The sequence below is a fragment of the Panthera uncia genome, chromosome B1 (genome assembly GCF_023721935.1).
Source record: "Panthera uncia isolate 11264 chromosome B1, Puncia_PCG_1.0, whole genome shotgun sequence".
Lineage (NCBI taxonomy): Eukaryota > Metazoa > Chordata > Mammalia > Carnivora > Felidae > Panthera > Panthera uncia.
This window is the reverse complement of record NC_064811.1, coordinates 72664418-72686769: the sequence shown is the minus strand read 5'-3', so window position 1 is coordinate 72686769 and position 22352 is coordinate 72664418. Positions and strand designations below refer to the sequence as shown.

Here is a 22352-nt window from a genome sequence, read left to right as displayed (position 1 = left end):
GGAAATGCTGGGGGAAACCCGGGGGAGAGGAGTCGTGCGCTTCTGGGAGGGGGGAGGTGGTGCTGCAATGAGGACCCGCTGGGTCAAGTCTCTCCGAGGTGGGTCCCTATCTCTCCAGCGAGCTGGACGAAAGTAAGTTGACCTCTCGCTTCCGACTCGGCTCTTCTCATCCCCAAAGACCGAGAGGTTAGGCTGCTGCTCCGGGGTGCGCTTTTCCCCTGGGGAAACGCGAGGATGCTCGATGGAGCGCGAGGTGCCAACTTTTATTTCTCTGTTACCTTAAATCCCCCAGTCCGCCCTCTCAGCGTTCTCGGTCAAGTAAGCAAGCTGCGTTTGGCAAATGATTAAAGGGAAGTGCAGGGAAGGCAGGTCAACAGGTGGTAAGGGGTTAACAGGTGCGGGTGCCTGGTGGGTGGTGAATTCAGGCGCGCGGAGAACGCCCCCTCGGGTGGCAGGCGCGAGTCAGGAGACTGCTCCCGAGTGTGCACAGGCGCCTGCTCCTGGCAGATAGCTGGGGGCGAGCGTGGATGGTCGGGTAGATTAGAATGGGTGCGGGTGGGCTCGCTGTGGGCCTGAGGTTGGGCCACACCCAGAGTGAGTAGTTCTCTTCCCTCCCTTCTCCGGGATCAACCAGTAAGCCCTCTTCTGGAATTCATTTTAAGACTGACTCCGACCCCATGCCTCTAGCTTCTTTTCATTTTCTTTTCCTGTGATCTTTTAACCCTACTTATTTTTATTTTTATAAGATTTTTTTTTTTAATGTTTATTTTTGAGCGTGAGTGGGGGAGGGACAGAGAGAGAGGGAGACAGAATCCGAAGCAGGCTCTGAGCTGTCAGCACAGAGCTCTACGCCCGCCTGGGGCTCGAACTCAGAAACCCACAAACTGTGAGATCATGGCCTGAGCTGAAGTCACAGGCTTAACAGATTGAGCCACCCAGGTGCCCCTGAACCATACTTCTAACTTGTTTTGTCGCTCTTTGGACTCTGGGAAGTTCAAAGAGGGGTCCATCTTTTCATGCAACTACACTTCGAAGATACATTAAGAACAACTAGATGATTCATCTTAATCCATGTTTGGGCAGCTAGACTTTTACTAGCCAAGATGGATGAGGAATGCTAAATTTTTAATGCAAAAGCTAAAAAAAGGCTCCCCCTTCCCCACCCAGTGGTTGAAATAAGAGTATGGTTAAAAGTGTCACACACTTTTGGGAGTTATACTGATCTTTCTGTGGTTTTTACCTTGGGTGGTTCTAATTTTATTATATTCTGCTCACAAGTTCTCATTGAAATTATATTTTGTGTTCTCCAGTGTAGAGTAAAGGAATTCATTAGCCATGGATGTATTCATGAAAGGACTTTCAAAGGCCAAGGAGGGAGTCGTGGCTGCTGCTGAAAAAACCAAACAGGGTGTGGCAGAAGCCGCAGGAAAGACAAAAGAGGGTGTTCTCTATGTAGGTAGGTAAACCCCAAATATCATTTTGATGTTTATTTATGACTGATGGGTTATGATGATTGATGCTCTAAAGGCTGGTATTTCTTGCTTGATTCATTTTTGCATCATCACTTGTCAAAAGGATAAACTGAGTCAGGGGACTGTGTGAGTAGATAAATGCGTATATTTAGAGCCAATAGTAAAAAAGTGAAGAAAATTTGTTTTCTCAGCTGATTTCATTTTTTGGTGTGAATGCTTCTGTGTATAAGTGACTATATTTCAGGAAAAGTTTTGAAAAGTCAGTCTCAAAAAATAATTAACATTTTTAAGAATCGAAATCATTCATAGACCTTTGATTTTTTATCATCATGAATAATATTGGCAAATTTTAGTGTATTCACATTTTAAAATAAGACCTTTTGATATGGCCCTGGGATATGTAAAAAGAGACCTACTGTGGCCCTAAAAAAGGAAAGGACAGAAAAATCTTTGGTACAGTTCATCCTTGCGACTACTTGGTAAACTGAAGATTAATTACCCCCAAAAGTGCTTGATGCCTGCTACTAATATCTCAGAGATATTTGTCAAATGGCACACATACTAAATAATGAGATGAGTGCTTATTTCTACTTGTTCCACATTGCCACTTAGTAGTATTCATGCAGATCCTGACGCTCTTCTTATCTTGAACGGTGCTTGGTTGAGTGTTATTTTGTAAATCCCTTCGGCTTCTTTGGGGAAGGAATAGACACACACATAGACAAACACTCGTCCACATGGACACATGCCCACAGGCACACGCTCACTTTCGGCCCATTCTGCCTCTCCCTTTCTCTTCTGCTCCTCCAAGCTCTTCCACATTCTCTGGTGGTAGCTGTAGCAGCAGTAGCACAGGGTATGCATAAGGTGGAGGATGAACGTATTGGGCGGCGAAGGGCGCTATGCCTGTGTCGGTGGGTGAAGGACAGATACACTGTCTCTCCAACGTGGATGCACTGAAGAAGAGTTACACTTGGAATGATTTTTAAAAATGCTTCTCATGTTATTTTTTCTCATTGTCCATAGACTCTATATTGGCTTGAGTTTACTGCAAATCTTCAGTTAAGTTCTTCTTTTTCTATCTTAAGACATATTTTCAGAAAATCATTGAACTAAAGAGTGTTACAAGAGGAAAAAGTGATGACTTAATTTCAAGTGGTTTTGTAAAGTGTGAATTAGATCTTTTTAGATGAAATTTGGAATACGGAATCAGTGATGTGCAGATAATCGATATCTTTATACTTGTCCTCAGTTTTCTAAATTGTAAAAGTGTATACTTAGAAATACTTTTTGATTTTAGTTTATAATTTTGTAACTTTAAATATTTTTTACAATGCTGGTATTTATGCCATTAGTTTGTAGTGAGTCCAGAAACTACTGAATATTAATTTAATACATTGCTCTTTGCTAGGTAATAAACACGTTTCATCATCTGGGAAACTTTGTTTTCATTGTCAACTATGAGTTTGGGCAAATAGAATGATTTTATTTCTTAGAGATTAATTCTGTTATTTACTCTGACACTATAATATAAAATTATAATTTTTTTATGTCACATGTATTTTTAAACCATCTTCAGTATTTATCATGATATTTAATACATAGTGCATTCTATAAATTGTGTATTGGTTGTGTCCTGAAGGATAATTAAAATTTGAACTCAAACAGAGGTTTTAGGATGAAACTCACCCTAAGAAGACACAGTATGTAGGTCATGGGTTGGGAAACTTTTCCTGTAAAGTGCTATACAGTAACTATTTTGGGCCATAAGATTTCTGTGTGAATTAATCAACTCTGCTGTTGTGGTAATGAAAGCAGCCATAGACAATAATTAGCTGTATTCCAGTAAAATCTTACTACTGGAACAGGTGGTGAGTCGATTGGGCCCATAGACCGCAGTTTGCTGAGTCCTGGAAAAGTAGAGAGAACATAACATGTCAGACAAACCTCAAATCTAGTCCAGGCTATGTCATTTATTGCCTTCCGAAGACTATAAAACTTAACTACCATCTATGAGCTTTATTTCTTCATTTGTAACAATGTGATTTTGATAAATGCAACTACCTTGCAGAGTTTTTGTGAGAATGTCATAATAAAACAAAACACATGAGTGATACAGTACACTTAAAAAAAAGAGACTTTTTTTTTTGTAGTGGTTTAGATTCACAGCAAGATTGAGAGGCAACTAGCAGAAGTTTCTCATGTACCCTTTGGCCCCACACATGCATGGCCTCTCGCATGGTCAACATCTCCCACCAGAATGGTACATTTATTAAAATTAATGAACTACACTGACACATTATGATCACCCCAACCAAATCCATAGTTTAAGATTCCCTCCTTGCGCTATACATTCTCTGGGTTTGGACAAATGCATAATGAAGTATATCCATCATTATAGTATCATCTAGATATTTTTGGTGTCTTAAAAATTGTTTGTACATCATTTATTCATCTTCCTCTATCAACCCCTGGTAACCAGTGATCTTTTCACTGTCTCCACAATTTTACCATATCCAGAATGTCATATAGCTGGTATAGAGACTGTTAAGATTGGCTTCTTTCACTTAGTAATATGCATTTAAAGTTCTTCCTTGTCTTTTCATGGTTTTATAGCTCATTTCCTTTTAGCATTAAATATTAATCCCATTGTCTGGATGTATCACAGTTCATCTGTTCACCTACTGAGGGACATCTTGGTTCCTTCAAAGTTTTGGCAGTTATGAATAAAAATTCTAGTTCAACATCCATGTGTGGGCTTGAGTGGATGTAAGTTTTCAATTCCTATGGGTAAATAGGAAGGATCACTACTGATGGATCATATGATAAGTACATGCTTAGTTTTATAAGGACGTAACAAATTGTCTTCCAAAGTGGCTGGACCATTTTGCATCCCACCAACAGTAAATGACAATTCTTCTTGCTCCACATCCTTGCCAGCATTTGGTGTTTCAGTCTTCTAGATTCTGACCATTCTAAGAGGCATGCAGTGGTGTCTGATAGTTTTAATTTACATTTCCCAGATGGCAAATGATGTGGAGCATCTTTTCATAAGCTTATTTGTCATCTATATATCTTCTTTGGTGGGGTATCTGTTACGTTCTTTGGTCTGGTTTTTAATCTGATTGTTTATTTTCTTACTGAGTTTTAAAAGTCCTCTATATATTTTGGATAATAGTTCCTTTTCAGACATATCTTCTGCAAATATTTTCTCTCGGTCCATAGCTTTTCTCTTGACTCTTTCATGGAGGTGAAATTTTTAATTTTAAGGAAGTTCAGCTTATTTATTCTTTATTTCATGGGTTGTGCTTTTGGTGTTATATCTCCAAGTCATTGGCATACCCAAGGTCATGTAGGTTTTCCCCTATGTTATTCTAGGAGTTTTATAGTTTTGTTTTACAATTAGGTCTATGATCTTTATTGCATTAACTTTTTGTGAAGAGTGTAAAGGTGGTGTCTAGACTCTTGTCCTCCCTTTCCCCTGCCTCCTCTTCCTTCTCCTCCTCCTTCTTCTTCCCCTCCTTTCCCTTCCCCTCCTTCTCCTCCTCCTACTTCTTTTGTTCCTCTTCTCCTTCTTCTCCTTGCCCCTTCTTCTCCTTTCTTTTCTTTCCTCCTCCTCCTCCTCCTTCCCATTCTTCTTCTTCTTCTTCTTCTTCTTCTTCTTCTTCTTCTTCTCTTTCTCCTCCTTCCCCTTCTTCTTCTTCTTCTTCTTCTTCTTCTTCTTCTTCTTCTTCTTCTTCTCTTTCTCCTCGTCCTCCTTCTTCTTGTGCATGTGGATGTCCAGTTGTTCTAGCACCATTTGTTGAAAAGACTGTCTTTGCTTTATTGTAGTGCTTTTGTTCCTTTGTCAAAAATCAGTTGCCTATATTTATGTGGTTTTATTTATAGGCTCTCTATTCTAGTCCAATGATTTATTTGTCTACTCTCTTGCTATTATCACACTGTCTTGATTACTGTAGGTTGAAGGCAAATAGTGTCAGACCTATGATTTTATTATTTGACTTCAATATTATCTTGGCTATTCTGGGCCTTTAGAATCTGTTGATATCTATAGTTTTTGCTCTCCCCGTAAACTTTAGAATCTGTTGATATCTGTAAAATAACTTGGTGAGATTTTTATTAAGATTACACTGAAATAGGAGCACCTGGGTGGCTCAGTCGGTTGAGCATCCACCTTCAGCTCAGGTCATGATCTCACAATCCATGAGTTCGAGCTCTAGCTCAGAGCCTTGGGTCCTGCTTCGGATTCTCCCTCTCTCTCTGCCTCAACCCACTTGCATTTTGTCTCTGTCTCTCTCAAAAATAAATAAACATTTAAAAATTAAAAAAAAAGATTGCACTGAAATATACATCAAATTTGGAAGAACTAAGATTGCATTGGACTATAGAGTAAGTTAAGAAGAACTGACATCTTGATAGTATTGAGTATTCCCATCCATGAACATGGAATATACATACCTCTTTTTATTTAGTCCTCTGATTTTGTTCATCAGAGCTTTGTAGTTTTCCTCATCCAGATCTTATATATATATTCTATCAAATGTCTACCTAAGTGTTTCAGTATTTTTTGGTGCTAAGATAATTGTATCGTGTTTTTAAATTTCAATTTCACTTGTTCATTGATGGTATATAGGAAAGTGGTTGACTTTTGTTTATTAACCTTCTATCTTGCAGTCTTACAATAATTGCTTCTTTGTTGTTTTTTTTTTGTTTTGTTTTTCGTTTTTTTTGTCGTTGTTGATTCTTTAGGATTTCCTACATAGACAATAATGTCATCTGTGAATGAAGACAGTTTTATTTCTTCTTTCCCAATCTGTATACCTCTTATTTCCTTTTTGTGTCTTGTTGCACGGGCTAGGACTTCCAGTATGATGCTTGTCCTTTTCCTGATCTTAGTAGGAAAGCTCTAGTTTCTTGCTATGAAATATGATGTTAACTGTAGGTTTTTTGGAAATATTTATCAAGTTGAGGAAGTTCCCTTGTATTTCTAGTTTACCAAAGGTTTTTAATCATACATAGATGTTGCATTTTGTCAAATGCCTTTTCCGCATCTATTGATATAATCATGTGACTTGTCTTTTTTACCCTGTTAATGTGATGGATTACTCTAATTAATTTTTGAGTATTGAACCAACCTTGTGTACCTGGTGTGAATTCCACTTGGTTGTGGAGTATAATTCTTATTACATTTGTTAGATTTGATTTGTTAACATTTCATTGAGGATTTTTGTAAAGCACACTTTTATATAGGAGCCATGGTTATTATTATCAAACAAGCTGTCCAACAGAATAATTACTTTGCCAACATATTTTCTTTTCATCTTTTCATTCTTCATTACAAAACTCATCAGTAGCTAGAGTGAAATACTGGAAGTGGCTAGAGAAAGTTTTGTAATTTCAGTGTGGCTGAAGATGTTTAGCACACTGTTTTCTTAAGCCTACAGATGAAAGTAATCTTATTCCTTTATAATATATTTTTGGCAACTACCTTTTAACTAAGTGAGGAACTACCATAAGAATCAGTGTTATTTTATGATTTTTCTTCATTTGTGATATATTTGTATACAAACATTCAATCAATATACTTCAGTTTAATAAATAACAATTATCTCAATCAAATGGGTCAGACATTATAAGTATAGAGTCAAATTGAAAAGCAAAAAACATTCATTTTCTTTATGTAATGCCAAGTATTATAACTGTAAAGGCAAAATAAGTATCTTCACAACTCTCCCAATGCCACTTTGTTCAGCAAGCAGCAATGGTCAGGAGCATGGATTAATATCAAGCTCTCAAATCACAATATGCTCCAGATGCATCAAGCTGACAGAGTCAACATAACATGTACAATAGCAGTATATTTGAGTTCTTGCAACTCCTAGGCATTACTTTCAACCTTCTCCACTCTGTGCCTTTGTGAAGTCATGAGAGATAAGATGGGATAGTTTTGGCCACCTCAGCTCATGCAAGCCATCAGCACTGGCCTCTCTTCAGTTTACTAGTCACTTAGCCTCTTGGTACCTACTTTGTAGCTATAGGTTTTCAATGACAGATTACTCATCAATAAAATGTTAATTATTAATTACAGATACTAACAAACAATTGACAGCAAACCACAGGTGATTGGTTTGATATGAAGCAACTTCGTTAAGACTCTCATTTATCTTTAAATCAGGATACATTCCGTGATTTAGCCCAAGGTCAAATTCTCAGCTATTACTCAGGCAGAGAGGAAAGACCACAGACCAACTGTTACACATTTATTTCAAATAGTTGTTTTTAAAAATATGGGGTACAAGGAGTGAGTAGTAGTGATAAGAAGTATTCTCTTAAATAAAAGGTGTTCTCACCTTGTATAGTTCCAGGATGCAAGAAATTTCCGACACCACAGTTAGTTGAATAATACCAGTCCCTCACAACACAGTTGGAATTTCTGTTACCATAGTGCATATACTATGATTACATACATTACAAACTTTGCTCCTAGCCCTTCAGCCCACAAAATGCTACATAAACAACAGAGACCCATTATAATCCATGATCAAGTTACATCACTTCTTTCAAAGTTTTTCAGTGACTGGTCATTGTACATCTGCTATTCAGCTCATACAGACGGCAAAGCCTCTAGCTGTATTGCTTCTCCCAGTGATAGACCCATGTGATATTTCGCAAAATGCATAGTTGAAAAAAAGAAATTGGCCACAAAATATGGAAATGCAGCAAAGAGATGAAGTGAAAATGGCTGAAGTAAAATTTGAATAAAAATATTTCATTTATACAACAAATAGCTGACTTTGGGAATGGTGACACTGCTACTGTTCAGGAGATGCAATAGATAGCCAGTGGAACTGATCCAAGCTGACTGAATAAATGGAAGAAGTTGTCATGAATAAGTTGAAGATGTTCCAGAGGAAGTGCTGCTGCAAAAGTACCCCATATTAGAAGAACGGTCAGAGATAGAGCGTGATGCTAAAAGGGTAACATTTTGGAAACTGATCTAAACTTACAAAAGAGTATGACAATTTAAGACTTAGGAAAGATGCTCACTCCATATAGAAAACTATACAATGAGAAGACAGCAGCACTGTTTCAACTGCTCTTGATAAACTTTTTTTTTACAAAGAAATGAAACAGTTTAATTCTCAATGTCTTAAATTACAGTAAACAAAGTAAAGATTTTGCTAGTTTTTCACTTCCCTATAAATTTATAAGTGAGTATGAGAATTTTTAATGTTTTGAAAAAAACATTTAAAGGTCATGGGACAATTGTAATGTTTACCACCAATTAATTGTCGTTTTCTTCATTGATTTTTTAAGACCACTTTCTACAGCTTCACCTCAGCTTATGCATGCTCACCTTACAATCCCACAGTACCGTGCAAAGTGAACATTGACTGTAAAATATGCACGTGTACATACACGAACACATTGACACATCCTATGATATATATATGTATATATATATATATGTATATATATATATATACATATATATATAAAACATTATCTTATATCCTTTTATATATTTAATAACTGCACAATTTCATTTATGTGAATTTTTGATTAATGACTTGTCCTATATTTAACCTGCAAATCCCTTTACAAATATTATATGAAAATAATAATAATGATTTCTTACTATTTCCTATGTATTAAACACAGTTTTAAGAACTTTATATGTATATTTCCTTTAGTTTCATGTTAACCAACATGATGTATATTTGATTATTGTGACAAAGGTTTAAATACAAGAAATCTAAACCCAGGGCCCACATTTAAAAAATTTAATTTAATTTAATTTTTATTATTGAAATATAGTTAACATTCAATGTTACATTAGTCACAGTTGTAATAGTGATTTGACAACTCTATACATTACTCAGTGCTCACCACGGTTAAGTGCAACCATCTGTTGCCATACAATATTACTGCAATATTATTGAGTATATTCCCTATGCTGTATTTTTCATCTCTGTGACATTTATTTTATAACTAGAAGAGGTTGTACTTCTTAATCCCTTTTACCTACTTCACCCATCTCCCACCCATCTCCCTTCTGGCATCCACCAGTTCTCTGTATTTATGAGTCCATTTCTGTTTGTTTGTTTTGTTGTTTAGATTCCACATATAAGTGAAATCATATGGTACTTGTCTTACTCCGTCTGATTTATTTCACTTAACATAATACCCTCTATTTTCCATCCATACTGTTGCAAATAGCAAGAGCTCATTCTTTTTTATCACTGAGTAGTATTCCATTATATATATATATATATATATATATATATATATATACATATATATATATATATATACACACATATATATATATGTATCTATATATATCTATCAGTGGACACTTAGTTTGCCTTCATATCTTGGCTATTATAAATAATGCTACAATAAACATAGGGATGCATATGTCTTTTTGAATTAATGCTTTTGTTTTCTTCAGGTAAATATTCAGTAGTTGATTACTGAATCATATGGTATTTCCATTTTTAATTTTTTGAAGAACTTCCATACTGTTTTCCAAAGTGGTTACACCAATTAATGTTCCCACCAACAGTGTCCCAAGGATTCCTTTTTCTCCACATCTTTGCCAACATTTATTTCTTTCTTTTTGATAGTCACCATTCTGACCAGTGTGAGGTGATATTTCATTGTGATTTTGATTTGTACTTACGTGATGATAGTGAAGTTGAGCATCTTTTGATGTATGTGTTGGCCATCGGTATGTCTTTGGAAAAATGTCTATTCAGATCCTGTATCCATTTTTAAATTGGATTATTTGTTGTTTTTGATCTTGAGTTGTATAAGTTCTTTATATGTTTTAGATATTAACCCCTTATCAGATATATCATTTGGAAATATCTTCTCTCATTCTGTAGGTTCCCTTTTCATTTTGCTGATAGCTTCCTTTGCTGTGCCAAAAGCTTTTTATTTTTCTGTAGTCTCAATAGTTTGTTTTTGCTTTTGTTAACTACTTCAGGATACATATGCATAAATATCTTGCAAGGATTGATGTCCATTTTGACTTGATTTTTGCATATTGTGTAAGAAAGTGGTTCGGTTTTACTCTTTTGCATGTAGCTGTCCAGTTTTCTCATCACCATTTATTGAAAAGATTGTGTTTTCCCATTGTGTATTCTTGCCTCCTTTTTCATAGTTTAATTGGCCATGTAGTGTGGGTTTATTTCTGGGGAAAAAGTACATTCTCAACTACAATGCTATAGTTTATTTTATGTTTTATCTTTATTGGAAGTCCGTAAATATATTCAAATTGAAACTTCTTAACTACTTTGAAATTATTTTATTAAATATGATACTTTTCTTGACTGTTTAGCAAAATGTAAGTTTAAATATGATACATCCAAATTTCACTTAATGCCTTATTTATATATTTTCATAAAAATATTTAGTAAACATTTAGTGAGAACCAAGCGATGTATGGAATTGTTGAATCACTATATTGTACACCTGAAACTAATATAACACTATATGTTAACAAACAGGAATTAAGATAAAAACTTAAAAAAAATTGTCTTAATTGGGGGTTAAAATTTAATGGGAGACAACTTCCTGCTAGCTTTGCTTTCTTCTATTTGTGGTGTGATTACTGGATTTCCTTGTTTTAGTTTTTTGTTTGTTTGTTTGTTTGTTTGTTCGTTTTAACCCCTAAGGATATCTTTCCATATGGGCTTCTTCAGATTGAGAATTTTTTTTTATTAGTTGTATTTAAAGCTAGCTAATCAGCAATATAAGGAAAATTTGAGACTTATATATGTTTTAAATTTGTTTTTTTATAGGCTCCAAAACCAAGGAAGGTGTGGTTCATGGTGTGACAACAGGTAAGCTCCATGGGGCTCATATCCAAGAATGATATGGAAACTAGTAAGCATTAATCATTCAGAATGTAATTGTAAGCAACCACTGTGCTCATAGGAAAGCATTCTAAGGGAACATCAGCTTTGTTTAACCTTAATTCTTTATTACATATTTTCAGTAGGTCAATATTTATTATCAATAAATAAAACACAAAATATTTCACTGTCAAAAATGATGGCTCTGAATTGACCAGAGAGGTTTAATTTATGGTAGTAATAGCATTTGAATATTCTGACCAACATAACATTTTGGCAAACTGCTGCCATAAATTACATACAGGTATTGCCATGTTTCGAGCATTAATATAAAATTTTCTGTAGAGTATATTGAAACATTCTGACATTGAACTATACTCAGTATAATATTTCCTTGATGATTCAGAAAGCATTTATGGAAACACCCTTGGAATGATCAGTGAAGTATTTATTGTATTTATCTCTACTTGGCATAATTTCACCAAGAATCTGAATAGGTTTATTAGAAGATTATAATAACTTAATATCAAAATGATGAAAATGATGGTGATGATGAGGAGAAGGAGGAGTATGATAGGGCTAGAAATAGAAAAAAAATGATAGGGGAACTGAAGTTTAATAATCTTAAGAGCCCACAGACTTGCTGTGATTCAGTTTCATGTTGTATGTATTCCAGGCTGTTTGGCAGATGTGGTAAAACAGGGTATATAATGAGAAATATAATTCATAGGATCAGAAAGCAGTAAGTGTAATAGTGTCTCAGAAATATACCATGTTCTTATTACTGAATTAAAAATGGAAGTGGGGAAAATCAAGTGGGAGTATTAGTATAGTATTGTGGTTGATCCCATAACTCTGGAGCCAGACTTCCATGGTTCAAATTTCTGCATGTCGTTTATCAGCTGTGTGATTTTCTGCAGGAATCATAACCTTTTTGTGATTTAGTTTCCTCATCTATAAAAGAATAAAGAGAATTAATGTATACAAACACCTAGAGTAATGAAGGCAAGTAGTGTGTACTATGTAAGTGTTATTTATCCTCACTGTATACTGGGTCTATCTTGAACAACATTTTTACAGATAGTGGAGAAAAATGTTTCATATGACTATTTTATATATACTTTTGATAAGTAAGTGAGGGTGCAAAATTAAAACAGAACGCTTTGAAACTGTTTCTGCTAGAAGGTAAATTAAAGTATGCTGTTTGTTTTGCTGTGTTGGCAATCCAATCAATATGTAATGCCCAGAACTAAGCAAGTAAATGAACTGTATTGCCTTGTAGGGACCTTTCCATAAATATGATGTTATTAAGCATGATTTTAATATGACCTGGACAGCAGACAGTTGGAGACTACTATCTGAAGGGCATAGCTAGATTAGTGGTGTTCCAGTTGGTAGTTGAAGAATCCCTGTAGTTTAGAAAGCAGATAAGCTTGTGGCCCGATTTGGAGTCTGTGTCATTCTCCAGAATGGCAGAAAGTAAATGAGTTTGTGTGTGTGTGTGTGTGTGTGTGTGTGTGTGTGTGTGTGTGTATGTGTTACTGAAGTTTGTACAATAAGGCAACATTTTAGCCTGCCACCTTACGTTTCCCTGATTTTATAATATTGAGAAGTTTGCATATCATGTCTTTAGCATACTGAGGAATCTAAGATAACCCATAGTAACGATGTTTTCATAATTTAGTTTAATCCAGGGCTTCTCAAATGTATTTGACCTTATTTCAATAGTTACTAGGATTGAATGAAACCAAGGTTCCACACAACACTATGGAAAATGCTGCTAAGCAGCAAGGCCATGATGATTTTGATGTGGGTAATATTCACAGCCATTATATCAATCAACTACCCTGGCAATAGTAAGATATCAAAAATGCCATAAGTAGTCTGACCAGGAGGAATGCATTGGGATAAATCTGCAATAAATACTACCATCCTTCTCCCATATCAGGTAATGAGTAGGATTATTTAATATAAAATCCAAATTCCAAGTGTAAGGATAAATAAGATAATTACCTCAATGGTTAAGGAGAAGAATTGGTCTTAAAGCAGAAATGAGAAACTATTATATAGAATATAACATTATCAGCTAATGTGAAAGGAAAAATTTCCTCAAGATTCATCCCATTACTTATTTTTGCAGAAATATCAGCTTCAATAAACTTACTTAGACTAGGAGTTTTCTACCTCAAAAATTCCAAGAAAACTAAATCCCCCCAGTTAGATAATCTCATGATAAAATCTAAAAATCGCTACCTTAAACCCTAGCTTTTTTTATCTCAGTTCATTATTGTTGTAGTGGTCAACTTAATGCATTATGTTATAGAAAAATATGAGAGTATATTTAATCTGGACTTACTGAATGACAAATCTTTGAAGGTGCTTAAAAAAAGTAAATGTTGAGGGGCGCCTGGGTGGCTCAGTCGGTTAAGCGGCCGACTTGGGCTCAGGTCATGATCTCACGGTCCGCGAGTTCAAGCCCCGTGTCGGGCTCTGTGCTGACAGCTCAGAGCCTGGAGCCCGTTTCAGATTCTGTGTCTCCCTCTCTCTCTGCGCCTCCCCTGTTCATGCTCTGTCTCTCTCTGTCTCAAAAATAAATAAATATTAAAAAAAAAAAAAAAGTAAATGTTGATTGGGGCCCCTGCGTGACTGAGTCGCTCAAGCGTCTTGACTCTTGATTTCTGCTCAGGTCATGATCTCATAATTTGTGAGATCCAGCCCCGCAACTAGCTTTGTGCTGGTAGTATGGAATTGGCTTGGGATTCTCTCTCTCCCCCTCTCTCTCTTCCCCTCCCCTGCTTGCCTTCTCTCTCTCTCTCACTCTCAAACTAAATAAATAAACATAAAAGTAAAATAAATGTTGATAAAAGCTTACTTTTTTTTTTCTCATGGAAGTATGGTTTAAAGAAATTCCAATTATTGGAGATTTTCTGAAGGTTTTGATTCTTAGAAACAAAAGTTTATTACATGATAATGAACACAGCCAATTTCGACATGCTATAATTTAAATTACCGTATTAAAATGTTTTATGATATAAATTTATTTTCATCAAATATATAATTTGTACTGTTAAAAGCTAGGTATTCTTAACTTTATAATTGTGTTTAATAACAAGGTTTGGTTTTACTATATCTATTTGAAAAGTTGGTGCCACATTTCCTTTCTGAAATTTTATTTTTGACTTAAATCTAATGATTGAAGTTAATGAATAAATTACAGAATACACAAAATTTCTCTTAATGCATTCAAATAATTTATTGGTGTCTGCTGTGAAATAATATAAAGAAAAATAACAGGATCTCTGATTTTAATGAATTCCAAATAGACTGATGGAGGTGGATAGACATAATGGGAAGTGAATAATTCTGGCACAAAGTTCAATAGCAGAGATATATCTAAAATTTTATGAGATCACAGGAGGAGGAACAGGACACCTGTTGGGAGGAAATGTTTTTAACATGGAATTGGACATCTGAGGTGGGTTTTAACAGCAGTTTGAATTTGCTGAGTAAATAGGGAGATATCTGAGAAGGATCAAAGCTCCTGGCCAGAGGGAACTATATGAAAGAAATTGGGAAAGACTGGCACATTTGGGGGAAAACATAAAATATTATACTATCAGTAAGTTGGGAGGAAGTATCTGTTTTGATCCTGGTTATGAGGTCTTTTCCCTTAAAAATGAATATTATTTATCAGATGAAAAATGACTAATTTGAATGTGTCTCCTTTTGTTTTGTCATCTTTTGTTTGGCATATCAACGGAGAAACAATGTTCTTAAGAGAGGGACTTGGGGCTTAAGATCAGTGGATAATCCACTAGATAAATCAAGTCCAATGAAATCTTTTAAAATGTGTCCATTATTGCTACAGGTATGCTCTGTCATTTTGTAATGTAACTAATTTACTTATTCTTACAATGATAAAACCTGGTGAATTATAATAAAGTACAAAGTGCATTTTACCGTGAACTTTATGTGCATTAAAAGTAAATTAATGTGTATACATATGCAAAGCATGGTCTAGATATTGTAAAAATAACCTCTCACGGCTGGCAGAAAAAATACGAGTCTATAAAAAGATCAAAATTTATTCTTGTCTTTGAGATACTGTAACAAGAAAGTGTTCATTTTTCAAGCAAAATTTTCTATTGATGTTCTTGGAAAAGAAAAAAAATGACAAGTTAAAGCCCATAATTCACTATTTTTAAAGGATCAACATTCTGGAAATGTTTTAAAACATGAAATCTCCAGTACAGCTTCTCACTGACACTGAAATTGAACTTTGCATTGGGAATAGCCATTATTTGTTAGGAGGCATCAACGGTATCCCTAGAAGTGGCAAAAGGCAAATATCAAGCAACATCTTCTGGGGACTCTTCCTGGTTTTAGACGCTAGGGCCATTTCAATTTTGCCATGTTGCCTAGAACTGAAGAGTAAGCATCTATCCTTACAGACCACCTTACTTCCATGACCTGCTATTTCAAAACCCAATTGCTTTGTCCACATTGTTCAATCATTGGCTTCCTCCAATGAGTGACATGAAATCTGTACAATAATCATGTGATTAGCATATCACACCACCTTAACAGCTGACAGTGTAATTCATCGAATTCCTTGGGGTGGGACTTATCTGGAGAGGATGTACACAAGCCTAAAACATAATCTCCCGCCCCCCCAAAAAGTGTCTCTATTTGCTTAGGAGAGGGCCTGAGGAAAAGTATCACTCAAAACCGCAAATTCTTGAAATCTGGGGGAAAAGCAGAAAAGAAAGAGTTTATGAGGCAAAATGAAGGCAAACGTTACATAAATGGAGATAAAAGATGCAAGATGTAGACTTTATAAGTGTTATAAGGTTTAGATGAAGAGAGATTGTTTTATTTCTCTATCAACCTTGAGATTATTAACAGAGCAGAAGATCTTGTGTTTTGTTTTTTCATAGAAATCTTCATTTAATTGAAACAAACATTTTTATTGGAGTTTCCTTTATTTGGGAATTGCATGGAGGTAATATACAAAGATTAAAACAGCAATTATATCAGATATGGTTTTAGAGAAATTTTGATATGAGATTAAGTTTTTCCTTCCAAATCTAATCCCAAACTATTTACACTGTCTTCTCTAAATTTTTACCTTATTAAAAAAATCTACTGAATGACCATATTGTATTTTGTTTTATGAAAATAAATTATAAGTTTTCTCAACAAACTTCATTTTCATACTAAACACCTAGCTCTTTTGTTGCCATTAAAATTGTTGAAAATCAATCTTTTTATTTCAAACCCTGTTTCGACGCTTGAAGTTTCATAAAAGGATTAAAATTTCTTCATAACCATACCTTACTCTATTGTTCATTTTTTTTTGGCTTAAGTTTTATTTTAATTCCAGTTAGTAAGCAGACAGTGTTATATTAGTCTCAGGTGTACAATGTAGTGATTCAATAATTCCGTGCATCACCTGGGGCTCACCATGACAAGTGCACTCCTTGATCCCTGTCACCTATTTAACCCATGCCCACCCCTTTCCCCTCTTGTGACCATCAGTTCTCTATAATTAAGAGTCTGCTTCTTGATTTCTCTCTCTCTCTCTCTCTCTCTCTCTCTCTCTTTTCTTTCCCTTTGCTCATTTTCTTTGTTTCTTAAATTTCGCATAGGAGTGAAATCACATATTTGTCTTTCTTTAACTGACTTATTTTGCCTAGCATTATACTCTCTAGCTCCATCCATATTGTTGCACATGGCAAGATTTCATTCCTTTCTATGTCTGAATAATATTTCATCGCATATATTGCATCTTCTTTATCTATTCATCAGTCAATGGACGCTTAGTTTGCTTCCATAATGCTACTATAATCATTGGGGTGCATGCATCTCTTTGAATTACTGTTTTTGTACTCTTTGAGTAAATATGCAATAGTGTGATTGCTGGATCATAGGGTAGTTCTATTTTTTTAACTTTTTGAGGAAACTCCATCCTGTTTTCCACAGTGCCTGCACCAGTTTGCATTCCCACCAAGACTGCACAAGTTTTCCTTTTACTCCATATACTCACCAATACTTGTTTCTTGCATTGTTGATTTTAGACATTCTGACATGTATGAGATGCTATCTCCTTGTACTTTTGATTTGCATTTCTCTGATTGTAAGTGATGATGAACATGTTTTCATATGTCTGTCAGCCATCCAGATCTCTTCTTTGGGGAAATATCTGTTCATGTCTTCTGCCCATCTTTCATTTGGATTATTTGGGTGTTGGGTGTTGAGTTCTATAAGTTATTTATATATTTTGGATACTAGCCCTTTATCAGACATGTCATTTGCAAATATCTTCTCCCTTTCTATAGGTTTCCTTTTAGTTTTGTTGATTGTTTATTTCACTGTGCAGAAGTTTTTTATTTTGATATATTCCCAGTGGCTTATTTTTGCTTTTGTTTCCCTTGCCTCAGGAGACATATCTAGAAAAAAGTTGCTCTGGCCAATGTCAAAGAAGTTATTGCCAGTGTTCTAGGATTTTTATAGTTTCAGGTCTCACATTGAGGTCTTTAATCCATTTTGACTTTATTTTTGTGTAAGTGGTCCAGTTTCATTCTTTTGCATTCAGTCTTCCCAATACCAATAGCTGAAGAGATTGTCTTTTTCACACTGGATATTCTTTCCTGCTTTGCCAAAGATTAATTGATCATATAGTTGTGGATTATTTTCTAGGTTTTCTAGTCTGTTCCATTGATCTAATTGTCTATTTTTGAGCTAGTATCATATTGTTTTGATCTCTATAACTTTATAACTTGAGGTCTGGAATTGTGATGCCTCCAGCTTTGCTTTTCTTTTTCAAGGTTACTCTAGCTATTTGGAGTCCATTGTGGTTCTATTCCAATTAAAAATTTTTTTTTAACGTTTATTTATTTTTGAGACAGAGAGAGACAGAGCATGAATGGGGGAGGGGCAGAGAGAGAGGGAGACACAGAATCGGAAGCAGGCTCTAGGCTCTGAGCCATCAGCCCAGAGCCCGATGCGGGGCTCGAACTCACGGACCGCGAGATCGTGACCTGAGCTGAAGTCAGACGCCCAACCGACTGAGCCACCCAGGCGCTCCTCTATTCCAATTTTAGAATTGTTTGTTCTGCCTATGTGAAAAATACCATTGGTATTTTGAAGGGATCACATCACACTGCTTTGGGTAGTATAGACATTTTAACATTGTTTGTTCTTCCAATCCAAGAGTGTGAAATGTCTTCCCATTTCCTTGTGTTGTCTTCCATTTCTTTCATCATTGTTTTATAGTTTACAGAGTACAGATCTTTCACCTCTTTGGTTAGGTTTATTCCTAGGTATCTTATTATTTTTGGCGCAATTATAAATGGGATTGTTTTCTTAATTTCTCTTTCTGATGCTTCATTATTGGTATATAGAAACGTAAGAGATTTCTATAGATTTATTTTGTATCCTGCAACATTACTGAATCCATTTATCAGTTCTAGTAGTCTTTTGGTGGGGCCTTTTGGATTTTCTATAAATAGTTTCATGTCATCTGTATTGTTCATTTCAGAGGGTAACATGAGCACATATGTGTTGTGTGACTAGGAAGGTATGGTGAAAATGGGCATGCTCGGTGAGATTAAAGAATTGGCATTGAAATTGAAATAAATAAATACTTACTTCATCTCATAATAACTGCACCTGGAATCGTTGCTTTCTGTAAACTTTCCTTAATAAAATGTTAACCAAACCTCAATTGCTCAAAGGCTTTCAACTTGTGATCATTACACTTGAAGCACGTTTTAATATTTGCAGGATTACAACAACATATCTTAGCAAAGATTTAATGTTTGTCTAAACGACACTCACTTAAAAATCTCTGTAGTTTTTATTTCTTCTGACACCTCAGTTATTTATGGTATGTGTAAACACAGGTCTTTAGAAGTTAACAGCTAGTGGAAGTGAAATTATTTTAAGTCCCAGTTGTTCCACTGTCCCACTGTTAATCTGCTGTTCTGGATTTATCCCAGTGGCTGAGAAGACCAAAGAGCAAGTGACAAATGTTGGTGAGGCGGTGGTGACAGGGGTGACAGCAGTTGCACAAAAGACAGTGGAGGGAGCAGGGAGCATCGCAGCTGCCACTGGCTTTGGCAAAAAGGATCAGTTGGGCAAGGTATGGTTGCATACATTTTATGTTGCATTTGCAAAGTCTCAGGATCACAATGCATTTTCATGGAAGGCAAGAATAAGATGCTTATTTGAGGGAGGGCTGACTCACCCTCCTCTTGTTAAAAAAAAAAAAAAAAGATCTACCTTCATGTGTGCATTCTTTTTGGAGGCATTAATCCAGATAAATGCCGTGAAAACTGTACAGTAATCATGATTGTTTCATTTTCTGGAAGAAAGTTAATGAAATGAACAAATGTAATAAATATGAAAAGAGCTATGACATTTCAGAAAGAATGGGTGCTTTCACATTAGCTATGAGTCTTGCAATCTCTCTTTGTTGAAACATAACAAATGCTTTGTGCCCAAATGACAGATTTTCAAAATGAAGATCTTTTAGTTGATTTCTTTATAATGACATCATCTCTTATTAAATGGTACATTTGCTTATCGCATAGCAGTTAATTTGCAAATACATGTTTGTGGGAACGAAGAGACTTAAATTGTATACCAACCGGAGATTGTGCTTTTGGGGTGATTTTAAAATTCTCAGAACTTTGAATGCATTTCTTGACAAATATGAGACGCTAGTAAGAATATACAAAAGATACTATGACTTTCATTTTGACAGGTAAGTGATAGAAAATGAGATGTCAACTGGAATATGAAATTTCATAAATTTCGAGACCACAGCAGCAGACATTTTTGCTGTTTCTCTGACACCATGGCCTCCTTGCTACTCCTTAAACAAACCAAGAACTCCCTTGCCCTGGCTCCTCTCTCTGTCTAGAAGGCTCTTCCCCAAGGTTGTATACTTGGTTCACGGCCTCATCTTCTCAGGTCTTGTTAAATGACACCTTCTCAGTGAGGCCTACCCTGTACTATTTGAGATTGGAGTCATTCTCTTCACCTCTGGTATTCCCAGTCTCCCTACTGTTTATTTTTTTCCTTTTATACCAAAGCATGTATCACCTTTAAGAATCATGAATAACTTACTTTTTTTTTAATATCTGTTGTTATTTTCTTTGTCGCCTCCTAAAATATAAGCACCATGAGGGTGGAATATATTGATTTTGTTCACTGATATTTCACAAGTATCTGGAACAGTACCTGACACATAGTAGATAATTAGGAATATTTATTAAGAAGGAAAAGAAGGAAGGAAATAAGTAAACAAGCAAAGTGATTTTTATTTCTGTATCTAATAATTATGTGGATAGTATAGCAACTGTGGCTATTCAACTATCTGAAAGTTATAACCAAAGAGATTTTGGAATAGATATTTTGAAAAACTATAAGAAAATAGCTTTACTTGCTGGCAAACTACTCTGGGTTATTTCCACTCCATACAATGCTATGTAGCAGGCCTGCTTTGATGGATCATTAAAACATTGATATTAGAAACACAGGACTAAAAACCTGTGACATACTGAAATTTATCACATGTATTTATATCATCTGGGAAACTTATGCTAGTTATAGAAAATCTGGGCTGGGCTTCTAGTGAAGTTCTTCAGCCTACACTGAAATGTATGGCTGGTGAAGGTAGTATTCTTTTGTGTGGATTACGCTTTTCAAATAATCATATTTCTTGTGATAATAGTCATACAAATTTCTACTTTCTGTCTCAATTTATAATTATATTTGTAGCTTTAGTACTTTTCAAAAGTTAGGAGGGACCGCAGGTATTAGTACAGAAGCAGTTAACCTGTTTGGTGTCCTAGACTTTTCTGCCAAATCTGATAGAAGCTGTGGACTCTCTTCTCAGAAATATACACAATGAAAGGCTTAGGGGGGTCTTGGAAGCCCATAAATAGACAGAGTCCATGATTTAGACCAATTCTCTGTGCAGATGGGGAAAGTGAAATCTGCAGAGGGGAAGCGAGCAGTCCAAGATCACATGGCCAATTGTAATTGATTGGATACCAGTACGGCTTTTCCCATCCACTATGTCCCTTCCCTAATCACTTACCTTCCCTTTGAGCTTTTATAGCTGACTTGTGGACAACCAGAAATAACTGGAAAAATTCTATGCTTCAGAATATTAAAAAAACAGGGAAACATGTATCATCCGCTTCTCACCCCTACGTAAGGCCTACAGTGTAAATTGCAAATAAGGCATGAAAGTGCTTCATTTCTTAAGAAATTGGGCTTGGTTTTTACTTTTCTAAAAATATTACTATTATCTTCATACTTTAAAGCAGAAATCTAAATGATATAACAAAATTAACCATTTGGAGATATTTCTCTTATGTGTACTTACAAGTTCTTTCAAGTTTTTAATATGAAAATGAAGCCATAATACCTAGAAATTGCAGTATAGTTCTATAAAAAAAAATTAAACTAGAATTTAAATAGCTGATTTTCATCCCTGCTCTATCACCAACAGGCTGGATGACCTTTTGAGAATCTCCTAAAACTCTTTCTCAAATAATGAGAAACTATACCAGAAAACTGTTAAAGCCCAATTTAGCAACAATGTTCTGAGTTTCTATTATAACTCAAGAAAGATGCTAATAATCTTTCCGTTGTGGCTGTATCTATGAAATCCCCCAAATGCTAGAGAGTTTAGATAAATCATTCAATTTACTCATTATGAGATTGTGAAGTAGTGTAATTTCATCATTCAAACTCTGATCAAAATGATTCTGGTAAATGAAAATAAGCAAATTATTGAAGCTTTAACCACTTGTTAATGATTCCATCGACATACTCATTCTTCACTCAAGAAATAATGCTTGCTCGCTGTATGTCAGAAAACTATACACTGTTTTTTCTCTTCATTAAGCTTACAGTCTAGTGACAAAGATTAATAATAAGCATCTAATTGCCACACAATATGTATGCAGTTCTAAACTGTGAAATGCTATGGAGTACATAA

At 35.3% G+C, this 22352-nt stretch overlaps 1 protein-coding gene and 1 long non-coding RNA gene across 8 annotated transcripts in view; both read left to right on the top strand.

Moving 5' to 3' along the window:
• LOC125923682 (uncharacterized) overlaps positions 1–22352 on the top strand; it is a 1073698-nt gene that overhangs the window by 834444 nt on the left and 216902 nt on the right. The gene's annotated exons all lie outside the window — the stretch shown is intronic.
• Positions 1–22352, top strand: part of SNCA (synuclein alpha) — a 155872-nt gene that overhangs the window by 527 nt on the left and 132993 nt on the right. For 4 of the 7 annotated variants that reach the window (XM_049632125.1, XM_049632124.1, XM_049632122.1 and 1 more), the window contains exons 2-4: positions 1311–1456; positions 11282–11323; positions 19336–19478. In XM_049632125.1, the coding sequence (XP_049488082.1) occupies positions 1336–1456; positions 11282–11323; positions 19336–19478 (306 nt within the window). In that variant the 5' untranslated portion in view covers positions 1311–1335. Of the gene's footprint in view, positions 1–299; positions 378–1310; positions 1457–8260; positions 8450–10102; positions 10207–11281; positions 11324–16272; positions 16338–19335; positions 19479–22352 lie in introns of those variants that run through there. The other 3 variants (XM_049632129.1, XM_049632127.1, XM_049632126.1) reach the window with 3 other exon arrangements.